The following is an 18,769-nucleotide window of genomic DNA, read 5'->3' on the forward strand; positions in this document are numbered from 1 at the left end:
AATGAATCCCTCACTAAATAAAAAAAAACTAAACTAACCTAGAAAGAAAACAAACTACAAACTACTAACCCATAAAAGAGACCTAGCCACCCTCAACCTCCGACGCCAGCTGGCCGTCAAGACGAGGGAGCCGGCCGAGGATCCCACCGCGTCGTCTTATTTGCCTCCGGAGTCGCTCGCTCGAGTCGCCTCTGGAACGGTCCCTCTCCACTAGTCAAGAGTATTTGCACACAACTAATGGGCCAGGGCCATATCGTTCAGGCAAGCCCAGCCGATCGCAGCAATGGTTCTGCTGGCGGCTGCTAGTCACATTTCACGTTTAGTAAAATAAGAATCTACTCGTTCAGTTTGTTCAGCGTCACGACCAACTCGACGGAATCGCATTCCAAGTTTCAGATTTCTACTCTAAAACACAAGTTGATTCTCACATCACCTTTTCTTCCTCTACTCTTCTCCTATCTAATAAAAAACCTTTTCTTCTCCTAGGTTTAACCTTCAGAGGTGGCGGACTCTGTGTGATATAGATGAATGGGTCGTGATGAGGGAATTGGTGAACAACTCTGCACAAGTCACCACGGAACGTTCAAACAAACAGCCGCAGCTCACAAGAAAACGGCCTCGCGGAGAGAGAACGCAACGGGAAACCTTTCACCCCAAAAATACAACCGCTTCTGGCCGCCCTCTCCCGTTGGATAGCTGCTGGTCTTTCTTCTTCCTCTTCACCCATGACCGCATCTCCATCTTATTGCTACTTTTGCCGTCTCACTTGACCGTCACTCTGAGTCGCTGTCCATGCTCTCCATCCCTTTCAGCCCTCTTCGCTTCTGCATTCCACATACACGGAGATTTTCAGTTAGAGCATGCCGAGATTATGCAGATTGCAGAAACATAAGTTGGTAGGTTTTGTAAGTCAGTGGTGCTCTGGTCAGGTGCATGTTCGTACGTAGTATTCTATTTTTTGTAACACCCCCAGCACGACCTAACCACATCTTCGATGTTTACAACTTTTATTGCTCAACTAAACAATCAGAGTTCACGTTACAAGATTCGAACAGGTCCTTGCCATTTGCTATTGACGAATACGTACGTTGCCATTTGCCATTTACACTACATAGCGTGGTGAGCGAAAAATCCCATCCCATGAGAATAAAAACGGGGAACAAACAAGCTGATCCAAAGATAGCTATTCTTTTTCCTTTTTCGATGGTTATGGTTCCAAGCTCTATCCGGGCCCCTATCATGTGGTCCTAACAAGCGACAGATACATGTGTCCATATTAACCCTTTCCCAGGGACCCACGTGGCAGTGACTCCAACTCAGAGAACCCTGTTTTGCCAACAATGATAAACCATCAGCTGACAGCTGGGCCCAATACGAGCAGATTACATGAAGCAAACTTCTCCCTATGACCTCTCTCTTACTTGTGGTTCACAAGGAACTGTTTGTACGTAGTGTTCTTGCGTGCGTATTGCTTTGCTTGGCAAAGAAGACATGGGATCACGGATAACTAGATAAGTGAAGCTAAACCCAGAAGACTCCTCAGGTTAAGGGCAACGCCAGATCGCTTGTTCCACAGAAATAAAACCAGAGCAAATAAACTAGTGCCGTCGTCAGTAAGGACAGGAAGCATCACGGGTCATGGGCCCCACGTGAGGGGTCATGGGCCCCACGTGAGGGGTCATGGGCCCCAGCCCGAAAAGAAAGGGGCAACTAATTCCACCCGCTTTTCGGCTTTATTTTGCATTTGTTCGCACCGAACCCCATGCCCTAATTCTTAGCAATTTTCATCTTCGTTTCTTTTCTTTTCTTTTATTTTCTTTCAGCCACACGACACAGAAAGTTGAAAAAAGATTATTGTCGCTAATAAGCTACATGAACTGAAAACGTCAAGCGCGAAGGGGCATTATACCTTCTTCACGCATTTCTTCTCCCGGACCTCATACCGGCCTTTCGTCAAATCTGACAGCCACATCCCAGGGAAGACATACTGCACACACACAAAACACAACAAAAAGCAAGCGAGCACATGTAAGTTTTGTGATCAAAACAGATCGCAATGGATCGGATCTGATCAAGCTCAGGTGGTTTGCAGCGGCATACTTGGAGGGTCTTGTCCACAAGCTTGGCCCTCTTCTTGGGCCGCTGGGGCAGCTTGGTGCCCTTCATGGCCAAGAAGTCGTCCTCCTTCTCCTTGCGCGACAGCGAGATGTAGATCCGCGGCAGCTCGAACCGCTCCACGCCCAGCTTCTCGCCGGCGACAGCGCCGTTGGCGGTCAACGGCGAGTCGTGGTGGTGGTGGTGGTTCTTGGACTCCATGTGCAGTATGGCGTCCATGGCGGACTTGTGCGCCTTGTCCGGCGACGACCGCTTCTGCCCGCCGCCCGATCGCTCCTCGACGGACCTGATCATGCCACCAAAGGAAAGGAGAACAGGATTTTAATGATGATGATGAGATTGCGGTGGTGGTGGTGGCGATGATGCGGTGGTTGGCAAGTTGAGGCAAAGGGTAGAGGGAAAGAAGGGTGGGTACCCGGTGGGTAGGGTGGTGGATTGGTTCTAGTACTAGGATGGAGTGGATGGAAATACGAGCAAAAGCAAAAACCAAAGCAGAGCTGCTGCTGCTCTTGCTGTTGATGCCTACCTAGAAAGGATGGATGGGATGTTTGAGACGTGCATATATTTATAAACCATCCACCCTACCTGTTACTACTACTACTACCTTTCCCTCTTGATTTTGTGCAATTCATACCATCATCATCGTCCCAATACCGAAAAATCCACCAAATTTAACCAAAACAATCAGCCGAAATCACTTGTAAACAACTAGTACAACCATGATTTGTGAGGATATGGAAATATTGATAGGGGACCCATGCATCATGCAAAAATGTGTAACAAATTCGGCTACTGCTTTCTCGCCATATATCCAATATCCAAGGAGGGTAAGCTTACCACCACCTCACCGCACCACCGCAGATCCAGGCGCACTACTTTCCCCAGAAAATTAATAAAAACAAATAAATACCACGAAAATTAGCTAAAAGATGAAATGATCCGGATCAAATCAGTACTAAAATATCCGGGATCAAACCTACTTCAAAAATTTCAAAAAACAAAAGGGAAATGATGCGAGGAGAGGAAACGAGGAGAAGGAATCTTCCATCCAACTCTCCTTACGGTGCTGAAAGATGCGGCGGTGCAGCTCACCAAAACCAAAGAGACCCGAACCCGAGGACCAAAAAAACCAATCGAATAAATAACACCACCGCGAAGGCACGATCCCACCCAAAGAGCGCAACCACGACTCGTGCGATGGGATCGTGGGAGAAGTTTCCGCCGGGGGTAAAAGCGGAAACAGAAAAATGTTGCCGAGGTAAGAGGAGAACGCGCAAGATACGAAGCGAGACGTAGTGGAGGGCGCGTCGGTCGGTCGTTACCTGCGGTGGTGGGGCGGGTGGTGGCTGCCGTGGCGAGCGTCTCCGGATGCCGAGGCCCGGGACGGGAAGGAGGAGGCGGATCTCAGGTTGGACCCCCGCGTGTACGACCCGGCGGCGAGCGGCGGCGGCGGCATGAGCTTCTCTGCCGGCGCTGACGCGCGCCGTTGGATCTTCACGCCGACACCGGGCTGCCGGCGCTGCGCTGACGGCGCTGCGGCGGCCGAGTCGCGCCGGCAGCGCGACCGCTTGTTGTGCCCCCACTGCAGCAGCACGTCGCCGCCGCCGCCGCCGCCGCCGCCGCTCGCGCCAGTCGAGCTCGGGGAGGCAGTGTCGGAGGAGTCGGAGGGGTGGTGGTGCGCGTGGTCGCGCGCCGGGCTCCGGCCGGCCGATGCGAGAGGCGGCGGCGCGCGTGCGCGAAGCGGCTTGGACTCGAGCGGGGAGGCCGCGAGGTAGGAGGCGAGGCGTGAGCCGTCCGTGGCCACGGCCGGGGCGTCGTCGTCCTTGAAGGAGGATCTCGACGCAGGTTTCCGGGCAACGGCGCCGCCGCCGTTGCCGAGCGGGAGGCAGTCCGGGCTGAGCCTTTGGTACCTGCATCGAATCAAGAGGCATGTATTAGCGATTTGATCGGACCAGGAAATCCACTGCAAAATGCAAGTAACAATTCGCTTGCTCGCTTGGAGCGGCTGGTGAAAGGAGGAATCAAACAGATCGATCGCCTCGCAAGTTCGATTACCCAAAACGAGAGACCATAACGAGACCGCAAAATTGTAACAAGAACAGCTCGTTGAAACCCAAGTAACGCGAGCGCGAACGGGAGAACACAACAAAATCGGAACTAGGAAGAGAAGGCGACCACGAAAGAGAGAGAAAAGTTACTCCGGTGGCGTGAACTACGAGTGGTCGTCTCCACCAGAAGTGAATAGAAGGGCGCAAATCCGAAGAAACAAACAAGAGATGGTTTGTTATCCAGTCTGAAACAACCGGAAAAGCGGAGGAAACCAAGGAATTTGGGAGACGACCAGAAAAAAAACATTGGATTGTTGCGAGCAGAAGCCTGCGAAACGCGGAGATGAAGAACATCGAGTCAGGAGAGTCGGCACGGCCGCTCGAATTGGCGAAACCGGCATGGAGATGTAGGAGTACAGATCAACTAAACCGCAACAAGAGCATGGAATCCAAAAACCAAAACGACAGAGAGCGGAAACATGAGGCGGATGAACAAGGCAGAGACACAGAGGCCAGAAATTTGACAAGGCCGGACAGCTCCGGCCGGCGGCGAGCCAACCAAATCCATCACTAACCGAAGCGGAAGAGAAGCCGAAACCAGAAACCAACCGAAGCAGAATAGAAGCCGAAACCAGAAACCAAAGGAGAAACAAACGCAAACAAGATGAAAAACAGGGCACACTTCGATTTGGCACGCGAACAGCCATAGAACAAACGATGAACCAGAAGAACAAGAGACACAGAAGCGAGAGCCCGGGATCTGCCGGCTACCTCATCATGTCCAATGCCGGAGGGGATCTGAGTCTCAGGGGGCTCGGCAACGCGACGTCTCTGCCAATCGCGTGGACCTCGACGGAGCCACGCATCAAAAATGGCCGTCGGCCGCCGCAGCCGTCTCGTCTTCCTTCTCCCACCGCTCGCCAATCACTCTCTTCTCCCCCCTCGTCTACGTCTCAGTACAAGGAACACATAAAAAGTCGGAAACCGGCAGGAAATTCACAAGGAAAATTCTGAGAAGAACAGAGGGAGGAAGTGAAGGAGGAGGAAGAGAAGAGAAGAGAAGAGAGGGCAGCAATGGCGTGGGAAGCAGCACTGGGGGTCCAAATAGTGGCTTCATCTTTTACGCTCTACCCGTTCCGCCCTCGAGGACGCTTAGCTATTCACCGTTCTCCCACCACTTCGCTATTCCCCAAACTACCCCGCGCGGAGCGTGGCAGTTTCGGTGATTAGCGGGAGAATTCCGGGGGTGTTACGTACGTGCAGCCCGAAGATCCGAACGTACCGAGCGGCCCCTCTCTTGACCTGCAAGACACTGGAATGGAGATCGGTTTCCAGACGACGCCACCAAAAACGCACGCAAAATTAGCCATGATAGGTGGGCCCAACGTCTACGATTGCCCGCCATGTCAGTGACCCTGGTCTTAAGTGAGCTAACAGCCACCGGCGCGTTACACACATACACGGACGGTGTACGCCGACGGTGAATGCGTCACGTTGATGGTTTTAAACGAACGGACAGGATCGGGTTGGTCGCGTGCGTGTACGGTGGATGCGACCCGTCACCTGAAACGTCCGGGACTGACGGGGGCGTTGGGGTCAGCCGGCCGGCGGCACCGGCACGTGAGGCGGCGCTTGCATATTGGTTGTGGGTTGTGGTGACCGGCACAGCCCGGCTTTGGATCCGGGAACCGGGACTGTCAAGAAGGCCGGGCTTGTCCGGATTTGGATTTTTTTGAAGGGGCTGGAAGTCAAGATTATATTAGTTTAAAAGGATAGTGCTTACATCTTTGGTTTTACAGAACAGACCCAGACCCTGGAAAAGGTTAAAATTATATGAAGGTCCACTACAACCCATTCTCCGGTAGGAACATTTTGCAAGAAAGACCCTATAATTACAAAAGAAGACATTGAAGCACCGTATGGTCGTCTTCTTCACGAACTCCAATTGCCGTCGCCGCACAAAGGCGCCCAAGCCAAAGCTTGATCCACCTACCCAAGTCGACAAGAGGCTCCAAACCTTCAAAATCATCGCATGAACCAACACCTCAAATATCCACCTGGATGCATCTAGTGCTCTGAAAGAACATTGACCACCTGCTAGCCAGCGAAGATAGAGGAAGAGAGATTGGCGCCACCACCCGGCCCAGAGACGCATCCGCAACTATCAGCTCGCTGCCGGCGATCCGGAACAAAATTCCAACACAGGGGAAGCAAGAGTAAAACACTAGGAAAAACCCATATGCGACCAAGATTTTTGGTTGCTGTCGGAATAAGAAAAGACTAACCTCACGACCCTACTGGAGAGGACCGCGTCGAAGCCAACCACATCTCGCGTCAGCAGTGACATTACCGCCGGAGAAGGCCGAATGAGACAACCAAACTCCAACGACCTCATCCCCCGGAGGGAACCTAAACTACCTATCCTAGATCTAGCTAAAAATAGAGACTAATCTACACTCTAGCCACCAAGACTCGGTTCCTCTCCCCCTCTAGCACCGTAGATGACGCTGGAGGGGAGGGGAACCAAAGAACTCGACGCTGGAGAGCTCCTTCGCCGAGATGGCCTTTTCGATCGCCGCTTTGTGTTGTAGCAGGAGAGGGGAGCCAAAGACTCACTTAACTGCCCGTGCTAGATTTGGATTAAACGAATTTGGAGTTTGGATTAAATGAATCTCACGAAAACAAATTCTGTTGGAGAAAGCATTGATGTTCTTATTGTTTTGCTGAATGACTAACTGAGTGTGTAGTATATACGATCTGCATTACCAAGAAGGTTGAAAATTAGAAAGAATTGTGTGAATTCACTTTTGAACCTAAAATTAGGTAACCGATTGTTATTTGACTAATCTAAACTATAAAGACGCGAATGCGTTTAATGTCAAGCATCCCATCCAACCCCTACGAATGGAATCCAATGGTCCCTCACCCCTAAACCGCAATGCGTCTATTTTTCTATCTTTCTATCTTGACCCGCCCACAACAGAATCAGTGCAACCCACCCCCACACATTGCCCCTATACTGCGACGCTCGCCCCCTCCTCACCGCTTCCCTATGCTCACCCTCCACCCCCACCCATCCGCGGTTGAGCTCGAGGCGCCACCCAATCGACGCTTGCTTGGTCCTCGTGCTGCTGCCACACCAACGCCCTCCTCCGGCCGACATTCCTCCTCCCCGTTCACTCTCTCCCTCCAATCACATATCGCTACGACCGGCGTGAGACGGGGCGATGCGGATTTGGATAGGGTGGCGCTCGATCGAGATGACAGCAAGCGGGAGGATGGATCCGATAGTGGTGGGGTGAATTAGGGCACCAGCGGCATTATTCTGGCAGATGGGCGCCTACCGCGGCGTGTGCTTCACCGTACACCTCCAATCACATATCGCTACGGTCAGTATGAGATGGGGTGGCGTAGATCCGGATGGGGTGGTACTCGATCAGGACGACGGCGAGCGGGGCGGATGGATCCGACAACGATGGGGTGGATCAGGGCGCCAGCGCCCGAGCGGTGGCTGTGGGTAGCGCGGCGGTGCTATTCTGGCATATGGGCGTCTACCGCGATGTGTGCTTCTCCGTACACCTTCGTGAGAAGGGATGAGTTGGTGCCTGCGACTGCGGTGGATGGGTTGGGGCAGGAGCTCGTACGAGGTGGAGTTGCTGATCGACCTATTGAGCAACTTGCCGTCGCGAGGCTCCATTGCGTGTTGTCTCGAGACAACGCAACACCGGCTCACGCTGCAAGACTTCACTGCGGTGTACCGCGAGTTCTCCCACCACCACGGGGACTGGCAGCGCTTGCTCCGGCTCTTCAAGTACATGCAGTGCCAGTCGTGGTGCCGCCCCGACAAGCACATCCATACCATCATCATTGGCGTGCTCGAGCACCAAGGCCCCGCGTTGTTCGAGAAGTGCCTCGAGGTCTTCCATGACCTCCCCGCCAAGTCTCGCACCATGCTCTCCAACACCTCCCTCATCACAGCCCGCATGCAACACGCTGCACGAGGAGGCCCGAGCCTTACTCGGCCAGATGAAGGCCGCGGGGGTCGCACCCACCACCGCCACCTACAACACCATGCTTGCTGCCTGCGCCCGCGCCACCAACCCGCTCATACTGTTCGACATGCTCCTTCGCCTCCTTGTTGAGATGCGGCATGACATGCCCTCCACCGTGCGCCCCTACCTCATCACCTACAACACACTCCTCGCCGCCACCGCCATGCACTCTCTCGTCGATCAGTCTGAAATGCTGCTTCGCACCATGCTCGAGGTTGGCGTCTCTCCAAACAATGTATCTAATCGTCACATGTGGATGCCTTTGCCAGTGCCGGTAACCTATCCCGCGTAGTCGAACTATTCTCTAAAACGGTTACCACAGGGCACTCACCGGATTCCTCCATGTATCTAGGGCTCATGGAGGCACACACACATGTCGGCGCCATGGCTGAAGTGGTAGCCGTGCTGCAGTAGATACAGGTTGATGGCTGTGTGTCGACGGCTGCCACATACCGTGTCCTGCTCGACCTCTACAGGAGGCAGGGGTCATTTGATGGTGTGCGCGAGCCCTTCCGTGATATGAGAGCGGTTGTACTGCCAAACACGGCCACATATAATGTGCTTTTCCTTGTATTCGGGGATGGTGGCTTCTTCAAGGAGGTGGCAGAACTCTTCCATGATATGCTTCAGATAGGGGTAGAGCCTGATATGGGGACCTATGAAGGTGTCATGGCTGCATGCAGTCGTGGTGGGCTCCATGAGGATGCAAGAGAAGTTATTGATTATATGACCAGAGAAGCAATGGTGCCTACTGCAAAGACTTACACTGTCCTGGTTGAAGCTCTTGGCCATGCGGCTATGTATGAGGTCAGGATACGACCATATGAACCAAATATTGAAAGCATGACCCTAAGATATCCTCTTTCTAATGAAATGCTTTATTGGTGATGTTTTCGGTATGCAGGAAGCCTACATCGCTTTCAACATGATGACTGAAATTGGTAGCTTGCCTACTATAAAGACCTACAATGCTTTTTGTTAGGATAATTGGCATGCCAATCAAGTGATTGGCCTCATTTTTGAACTTGCATCATCATCTTACTCGATTTGCAAGATAGCTAGTGTGATAGTATTGGGTCTGTGGAAGACATCCAAGCAAAACTTCTAAAGAGGTAGGAAGCAGTAGCTAATCTTGAGCGAGCCATGGCCTATGCTCTTACTCACCAGGTAACTTTATCTAGCATTTTACACCAGGATATTATTTAAAACCGTTACTCTTTTATTTGAAACTGTTACTTAATAAGGAGCCTAAAGTCTTAAACTATTGATTAGAGCGAATATTGTATTACACCAAATATCTTGTTCTAACCTATGTACAGTTTCTGCAGATCAAATTAGATGTCCGTCCATATATGCGGAGGTTACTTTTAGTTCTATTGTTGTATTTACATCTGAGACATGTATAACTTTGTGTATGTGACTGGTGTCCCTATGAGTTGTTGGTCCATGGTATTGGTATGGTTGATTACTCTGAAGGTTAAATGAGGTAAATTTGTTGAGTTGTTCATGCTGAACTATTGTTTGGTTACTCTGAAGATTGAGGTAAATCTGTTATAGCTCATACATCACGTCCTTGCAATTCAACCTCCAGAGTATTAGAGACCAACACTACTACAGATGCAATGGGTTACACATGCTAATGGATTATTTTTTCAAGTTTGTAGTGTTTTAGATTTTTTGTACAAAATCATTGAAGCTGGCAATTCAACCTCTGCCTGTTCAAGTCCAATAAAAATACATATTAGTCCTTCCGGTCACGAAAAATGTACATCTTTTCTTGCTGTCATACTTATAGCAAGCTACAAACAAACAAGCTATTACTCCTTATCCTAAGTTGCAATAATTATATAGTACGGCTTTGATTCTTGTATGCAAAATCTTCCTTCTAAACATAATATGTAATATGATTGCGAGCTCGAGAAGTCTACCAGCAACATTTAACGTCATAGACTTGGTTTGCCTTCAAGTCACATTTACCAAGATTGGTTATTATTTAGAAAGCAAAAGGTTCGAATGTCTTAGATTCTTCAAAGTTTGATGAAATATTCAGATCATTTGTCTTAAGAGTCATCTCTAGCAAAGAGCTCACAATTCTTTGTTGCCACACGGGCATGATACTAGATTTGTTTTGTCACTAACTTGTGTCAACTTTGATATGAATAGTAACATGATGGGAACATGTTTGTTAAAATGCTTCTCGCGGATGAAACTTTTTGAACAGCCCACCATGTGTTTGTTTTAATTTCCTATAGAGATACACATTTATTTTCAATTAGTTTGCTTTTTATTTTTGAAAATTGTTGAGAATTTTAATAAGGAGTCATTCATTGTTAGATAAGGTAGATGTCCTCTATGTTAAATTTTTTTTTTAAAAACATAACACTTGTTCAAATTACTTTTTTTTCCATCTTGTTATTAGATCACATAATAGTACATGTGTAGAGAAAACTAGAGCTGCATAGTCACATCATCTTAAATTTATAGACCTTGTCCTCTGGGTTTACATAAACTATGTGCATGTGATGCACTTAATCAATAATGACAGGGTGCCTTTTACAAGGAGATATTATAATCAATGTTGGAAATAGAATCTTGTGCATGCAAAGTGGAGCATGGATGTCAGAATTATATGATCTACGGTGTATGACATGCTCACTGAAATGCTTCAAAGATAGTGAAATTTACTTTCCAATGACTATATAAGAATACATTCTACCAATTTTAATCATCTAAAGCTCAGTTGGCTAATGAACATGATCTTATTTTCAGGTGGGTGCTCATAACAGATGGCTTTAACATAATATTCTCCTTGTGAAAGATGCTTACAAGACTGTAACTTTATAAAAAATGCCTAGACATGAGATTGTTTGTTCTTTAATAAGGTAGATGGGTTCTTTTGGCACCTGTATTTAAAGCTTGTTTAAAATATGCATGCATATGTATCATAGATGAACAGTCATTGTAGTTCGTTGCCTAGGATACATATATTAAAGTTTGCAATAAAATACAACCTATTTAGTTGCAGCTTAGTTGATTGTTACACAAACTAACATTCAAATTGCATCTCTATTTTTTTTTTCTTATCTTGTCACATATATGCATACGATGTTCATTTTGTTTGTTGGATGTTTGGTGCATTATACATATTGTTTGGTTTTTAGATATGTGGCTTCCATACAATGTACTGAATATGGAGTACATTTACGTGCGTATATAAAAGTTGCGCGTACTTGTCGTACATGCATGGTTACTAGTATGAGTTAAAGCTCAATAGATTTTTTTTTTTAAATGAGCTCAATGGATGTTGAACTCCAAGTCCTAGACATCTTGATATGTGCGATCAAAGAAAGCTCTAAGCAAATTCCTTAAGAAATACGCTACATCTACTGGTCATTTTTTTTTTGTAATGTTGATATCTTTGCTTCTATGACATTTTGTTAGTGTATGGAAGTTTTTATTTTGGAAAAAGTCGATATAACCCCTGAACTTTCAGTTCTTGTTTATAGAACTTCTTAACCTGGTTTTGCAAGGTGCCCACATGATTATTTGAACAGAATTGAAAAGTTTTGGAGAAGTGGGGAGGGGGAGGGGGGGGGGAGTCGGGGGTAGAAAACATATTTCATACTTATGGTGTTCTTTTAGACTCATACTTATGGGGAGTCGTTTGTTATATACATCCTTGATAGCCATAATAGCCAACATTTTGAATCCACAACCAAGACGCATCTGTTCTGAGACAAGTACTGATTTGATATGTCGACAATAGGCATAATACTCAAGGAAACAAAGTTTCAACTGCTTTGTAATTTCTTGTGTTATAACTTGATGTATGACCCTAGCTCCGGTAACAAGGCAACACATGTTTTAGCTGTTTTAGGTGCTAGTTTCGAGCCGAGCGCCTGTATGCTCCGGCCGGACTTGGTTCCTGATTGTATTTCTTCAGCAGTAGATTGTGATTCAACATCTATCCTAATTTAATGTAAAGTGTATGTTACTCTCTAAAAAAGACATATCTGAGACAATAAATAAACATCATTAGTGTCCTCGTTGAAAGAGGTAAATTATCAAATCAAATCTAACGTCACCTTCTACAAATTTATTGGATCCAATAGCCTAGAAGAAGAAAAAAATCATAACTGACAGCAATGAAGTTATAAGATAATGAAGTTATTCAACCCTACTACAAGAAGATGGAAAAAAGCTAACCTCTCACACGCTTTACCATAGTCACAGCTATGGCCGCACCATGGCAGCTTCCATAAGAAACTCTGACACCGTACCTTTCTTTTTCACTTTTGCTTGTACCATGTTGTGCAACCAAATTTGAGATCTTCTACATGGTCTTAAAAGACTAAAAACATCGGTTCGAATATAGTCAGATATAAAGTACTGATATGGAACACAATTTTGATACGGAGTATAACCATGTTGATTCAAAATTAATATTGTTATACGGTTTTTATCCTCTAATATCAATCATCGTGGTCCAAGATCTCTTGTTTAATGCTTGGTGGCTATAGTGAGGCAGGGTGATGGATTATCTTATCTAATATCACGACCTTTTGGTCTCATTTTGCTAGTTTGGGGTTGGTTTTGAATGCAGAAATGTTACATATGTCAGTTCAATGTCCAAGATTTTTCTTTTTAAAAAAGTTCCATGTTCTAAAGGGGACCCAATTACTATTTAGTTACAATTGCATACAAAAACATGTTGGCCTAGAGGCCTTTTTTTCTAGGGTGGCAATTGAGCAAAGATTGGATTCAATGTGTTACATGAGATCGGAAAATTAACAAAGATGAATGTAAAAGATCTAGCAAGACCTGCGTGCCAAATATAATTCTTAAAGGGAAATTTTTTTAAAAAAACAATGTACATTATGCCATAATTTATTGGAATATCTTCAATTAGTTTTATCTATATAAATAGATACAAACGAACCAATGGTACTAAAAGGCATCATTTTCTACTAATTCTCTGTGCTGAAACAGACATAGGAGAATGGGCTCTCTGTAGTTCCTCAATTCTGAAACTGTATCCATAATTGACAACGTGCCACGTTAATTTGGTCTCAAATTTCTGTGGCTGGGATGGATTTCTCTTAATATAAAAGAATATCTAATTAATTGAAGAAATAGAAGAGGGTCTATACTACATACTATATTTCGTAACAAAATCACTATAGTTGTATAGTAAAAACAAGTGCATGTTCAAATATATATATTGCTATCAAACCAAGTAATTTTTCCAACAATTTGGCTACGCCGTATAACACTACATATCTAGCATTAATCCATAACTTGCAAGTCCATGGGCATGAAATTTCTTCTCAGTAAATTGACCTTTTGTAAAACAAATATAGAGACGGAAGCCATTCCATACGCGCAAGTATTTCTTTTGCACCATCTCATTTGTTCCCATGCGACTGTTCGCGCCTCATGCCCCTAGGACCTGAGTAGAATGGCCCCACCTCTCCAATGAATTCATTATCACCTAGTGTGTCTTTAAAAATATTATAGTAAAATATCTTTAGAGTATATATGTGATTTTAGTGACTAATAATAATATAATCAATAAGATTAATATGTTTATCGAGTATATGCTTTAGTAAGTCCTATGGATGTAACAAAAGAGAAGTCACCGAAGCTGGAACAAAGAGAGGAATGAATTGGACTTATTTCATTAATTTTGATGTGATCAAATAGGATAGATTTCTATATAATCTTGTACAGATCTTCACAAGCTTTCCATAGAGCTAAAGATCATCAAAATCGGAGTTCGGAGCGAAAAGTTATGCCTAAAATACATAACGCTATTCTGCTAAATTTGTCTGACCGAATAATCTGGTGCTCATATAAAATTAGTCCGGTGCTACACTGGATAATCCAATGAGAATAATAAAAAATAATCCGATATTCACCAAGCCTGGATAATCCATTGACGAGGGTGACGTTATTTATGGTAGCTGCGGGCTGGTGCATGGACTGAGTGCATGAGCTTAGCTGGGGGCTGGAGCATAGGATTCTCTATGAAAGCTGAAAAAATTGTGGAATTGATACTTGGTAGAGATTCCTTATAAAAATTATTGCTTGGTGTGGTCATTTTATTCTGCAAAAGTTCAGCAATGAGTTATTATTGACTTTGCATGGAGGTATAGAATCCTATAAAAGTATTCCCTATGAAAACTGTTGATTTTTAGTGGGTGTAAAAGTAACATCTATTGCTTTGATCTTAATCCAAAGTCAAAGCCTGTTTTAAGCATTCATCCTAAAGCAAGCACAGCCCGAGGTTGAACGTTTCATACAATCATATTATTGATTTTAGAGTTGCAATTAATGTTAGTCCATGAGGTGCTCGTGATACATTGGTATGTCTAAAGCCTGAGTTCACAAATACCTTTCATATGTTGGAAAGAATTGTGCTTGGATAGTACGTTAATATAATAAACTTATCATCACATTGATTAGATAAAATAGTTCATAAATAGTTCGTAAACAAAATAAATAGTCATGCCTGCCATTTGCATAGTTCATAGTGCATAGATGTTGACTACTCAGATCATCTCAAGATGGCGGAGGAAAGTGGTGGCACAAATTAGTGGAAGAATACCAGCTATACCAGTCAATGCTATCATGGTAAGATGTTTATCATCTCCGAGGTGGTAATAGAAAGTTGTAAGGATGGGTACTAGTAAATCCATCATTATTTTTAGGTCATCAATGTCCTTCGAAGATGGAGGCCTCAGAGGGAGGAGTTGTTGTGGTTTAAAATCATCGTTGTCATCATCATCTTGAGCTATCACGGTAGTAGCATGTCCTATCTCCTTGTCGGTTGTATGCCATCTCGATGTGGTGCGTGAACGTCCTCTTGTAGTGATAATTGAACCTTCTCATGTATTGCTGCTGGAACGTCGAGGTATTGGGGGCATGAAATCAATATCCTAATCGTCCTTATTATTTTCTAGATGAGTAGTAGAGGGAACCTCTGTATCCCTTAGGTTCGTTGACTGTCGTCATCTTCTTCGCGAACTAGGCATGATACCCCCGCCGAAGAGCATATATATCACCAAGAAGTTTGTGATGTCTTTGTTGATCAACTGTGCGTCTTCCAAGAATATCTAACACAAAGGAGGAACATTCAAACAATGAAAAAAAGATAAGTAGGATGAGTACATAGGAAATTACGAACCTGAATGTGGAATGCATACTGTCGGGCAACATCACTATCGTTCTTTGCCTTTTAGAGAAACCTAAACAGAAGGATGGTCAGCCAATTCGTACACTCTGAGATACGTTGACGCTGCTCGTGCAAGAGGGCCCTAAGTCCAGTTCGCACACCCTCAAAGCATAGTTGTAAGACTCCTCAAAGCTTCCAAATAGCATCTTCACCGCTTTCTGCTTCGCTCTCCATACGGTGTGGTAATTGATCAGCATACCCGTCTTAGTCTGCACCTCCTCCATAATGGATTTTGGCGATAAATAAATATCCGTACCAACAAGAGTGATGAGGAGTTGGGCTATAAACCTCGCATCAACATCGTGGCTCACATTACTAATAGCCTCTTCAATGTATATATGTGGGATGTGTCTACTGATCATAAAATAGTTCTCATATTTTGGCATATGTGCTCGTATGAAGTAAGGACAATTCGGGTGCTTGATACACCTGATCTCATACTCCGTAGGATTAGATCGGGTGCACTTGTGATCCCTCCTTGTCATTACAACATAGTTGCTAATAAAGTGGATGACCTCCCCCCTGTTACAAAACTGTTGCCCGACTTGGATGTCGCTATTCTGGTATCCCAGATAGATAATGTGCTACACTCAATGATGGCACAATCTAGGAGCCCAGCACCACGAAAGTACTAGATTGTAGGCATCGAGTCATCGTTGTCAGCAACTTCTTCATCTCCGCTACCACCAGATTCATCATTCATGCATCATACATCTATCTTAGAAGGGTCTACTCTAGCTCCCTCTCTACCGAAACTGCACTCCCTGACATGCCCTCTATCATCTTCATGTATCACCTGCTAGCCTGATCCTTCCACGATAGTCATTGTATCACCTTGCACCAGTCATGGCACTATATTTAAGTACACCCCATATCAAAGTTCTCCTCTAATATCTTGCATGAGTACAAAGCTCATGTGTTATTCCTTCTCATCTCGAACAACGTATGAACAACGACCAAACTGTTTGGAACAAACCGTAGCTGCACACCCTTTAGGATAGGTGACATGGGAACCAGGGGTCCCCGAGTCTCTAGGTCATTGCCTGCCAATGGGCCCGGGGGCTGCTGTCGGTGACATGGAAACCAGGGGTCCCCGAGTCCCGAGGTCAGGACAGCAGAGTGCCACGTGGCGCCCTCCCTCGGGGATTATCTCCTCGAGGTCCGAGAAGACCAAGTTCTGGGAGAGGATGCTCGGGGCCATGAACAGTGGTCCCCGAGTACCCGAGTTCCCCGAGGACCCGAGAAGTACAAGTTCCGGGAGATGGAGCTTGGTGCTATGAACAGTGGTCCCCGAGTACCCGAGTTCACCGAGGACTGAGAAAAGGCATATCCGGGAGAGAGTGCTCGAGGCTATGAACAATAGTCCCCGAGCACCCAGAGTTCCCCGAGGACTTGAGAAGCCCCTTACCGATGGACCCCACAAGGGCTCAGCAGTGAGGTGTCAATTGGTGAGAGGTCCGATGCTGCATTTAAGAGGGAGCGTGGCCTGTCACTTCCAACCACGCCCCCCACGCCTCTGTCAATCCCTGCCAGGCGTGGGGACATTTAATGCGGTGGGTCCCATCGCGTGTCATCCGGCACGTCTCTGGATATCGTCGCAGGGCTCGAGGCATATCGCCTGCCGCTCTGCTATGTCAGGATTGCTCTGACCGGCCGGGCACGCGGGGTTGCTCGGTGGCTGCCCGGTGGACCCTCCCTACTGCATCTGCTGGAAGGCCGCATGATGACGACAGGACCGGACGGGAGCGCGTTTTTAAGCCCCCGTAACGTCAAGTTGCAGCCCATGATGGATGCTTTCCATTTATGGTGCCTTGGACCTCGCGCCCTCCTTTCTGGGTACGCTAGGCCACCCCGACGGGGTATAAGAAGGGGCGGGCTCCCCGGAGAAGAACAGGTAGAAAAAGGCAGAACGAGTTCTTCAGGACCAAGGTAAGTTCAAGAAGCACAAAGGAGCAGAGGCTCGCGTAGACCGAAGCTCTAGACTTAGACAAAAAAATCCTTGTAACACAAGAGATCCTTAGAGAGGCATTTCTTGAGCATTTATAGCATACACACAAGAGTAGGGTATTACGCTCCGTGCGACCTGAACTTGTCTAAAATCCACTGAGCATTTATTTTCTCTAGCATCTGATCGTCCATCCCGCCTGCATCTCATTTACTCTCATTTATTTCACGTACGAGGTAGATTCAGAATCATCCCTCCGGTCGAATCTCAAAGGGGTCCCTCCGAATCCCCGCTTGTGGAGTTTATCCTCCGACAACAATAATATGTGATTACTGGTTCACACGTAAAAGGCTCATAACATGTTATTAGTTACCTTAACCGAACTCTCTAAGTGCTGATAATTCTGAATTATTACAAGTCTCCTGTGCAAAACTACGAGACATTCTTCATAATAAATATGAAAAATCACACCATATATGCTAAACAAAGGTACGTCTAATAAAATAACTATTTAGATATATGTATGATACATAACTAATTACTCCTCTCGATAAATAATAAATTAATTAATAATGCAAATTAAATAGTGCTATACTTAACAACGCTAAATATTTAAGTAATTAATCATGCTAATTAAATCATCAATATTGAATTCAAATGAAATAATTAATATTAAATATTAAATTAAAATATTAATTAAACTAACATGAAAGTTATATTGACCAAATATTCAATCTCATTATATATTGACTTCAAAACTATTATAAAAGCTAGTTTTGCTAGGTTTCTTTATACCATATTTACTCTTCCAGAAGTCAGAAGCATCAGCATGCTACTCTCAACTCGGGTGATCATCTCTTTTTTACGGTGAATACTATTATATCTATAGTTCTTAGCAAAATTTCAATACTCACATTTGACAATGCACTATTAATCTATTCATAGATTTTTTTTTACGCTGAGTGAGGTGAAAAGAGAAAAGGACTAGTCTAAGATGAGTACAAGACACTAAAAACATTGCTCTATTTGATTTCATACCTACTTCTTTTCTTTAACTGAAGGCAAGAGTTCTTATATTGAATTAAAATACTAATTAAATAATCTAAGTAGTTACACCTATAAAGAGCATACATGTACTAGGCCACCACCTTATCCCACCACTAGCACAAAGTGCCACAACTAAGGCAATCATGTTATTAAATTAATTAAATAATCTAATTACACTAACTAATCAAATTCATGCTAATTACTATTATACAATCTACTTACTCTAACTAAACAAATAATTACTCTTATACGAATTTATGCTAGTTACTATTATACAAATTCACATTAATTACTATTATATAAATTCACGCTAATTATTATTATACTG

General features: G+C 45.2%; 1 protein-coding gene and 1 pseudogene across 1 annotated transcript; one reads left to right on the top strand and one right to left on the bottom strand.

Moving 5' to 3' along the window:
* Nucleotides 1-318: 318 nt before the first annotated feature.
* On the bottom strand, nucleotides 319-5,246 carry LOC133918085 (uncharacterized). The gene is made up of 5 exons (XM_062361844.1): nucleotides 4,935-5,246; nucleotides 3,438-4,025; nucleotides 2,101-2,401; nucleotides 1,910-1,987; nucleotides 319-824 (listed from the first exon to the last, which is right to left on the bottom strand). Exons 1-5 carry the CDS (start codon nucleotides 5,027-5,029, stop codon nucleotides 774-776), a joined length of 1,113 nt encoding a protein of 370 aa, XP_062217828.1. The 5' UTR covers nucleotides 5,030-5,246; the 3' UTR covers nucleotides 319-773.
* Nucleotides 5,247-7,783: 2,537 nt separating this feature from the next.
* Nucleotides 7,784-9,197, top strand: LOC133884636 (pentatricopeptide repeat-containing protein At1g74850, chloroplastic-like; annotated as a pseudogene).
* The last annotated feature ends 9,572 nt before the right edge of the window (nucleotides 9,198-18,769 follow it).

Source organism: Phragmites australis, chromosome 1 (genome assembly GCF_958298935.1).
Source record: "Phragmites australis chromosome 1, lpPhrAust1.1, whole genome shotgun sequence".
Classification (NCBI taxonomy): domain Eukaryota; kingdom Viridiplantae; phylum Streptophyta; class Magnoliopsida; order Poales; family Poaceae; genus Phragmites; species Phragmites australis.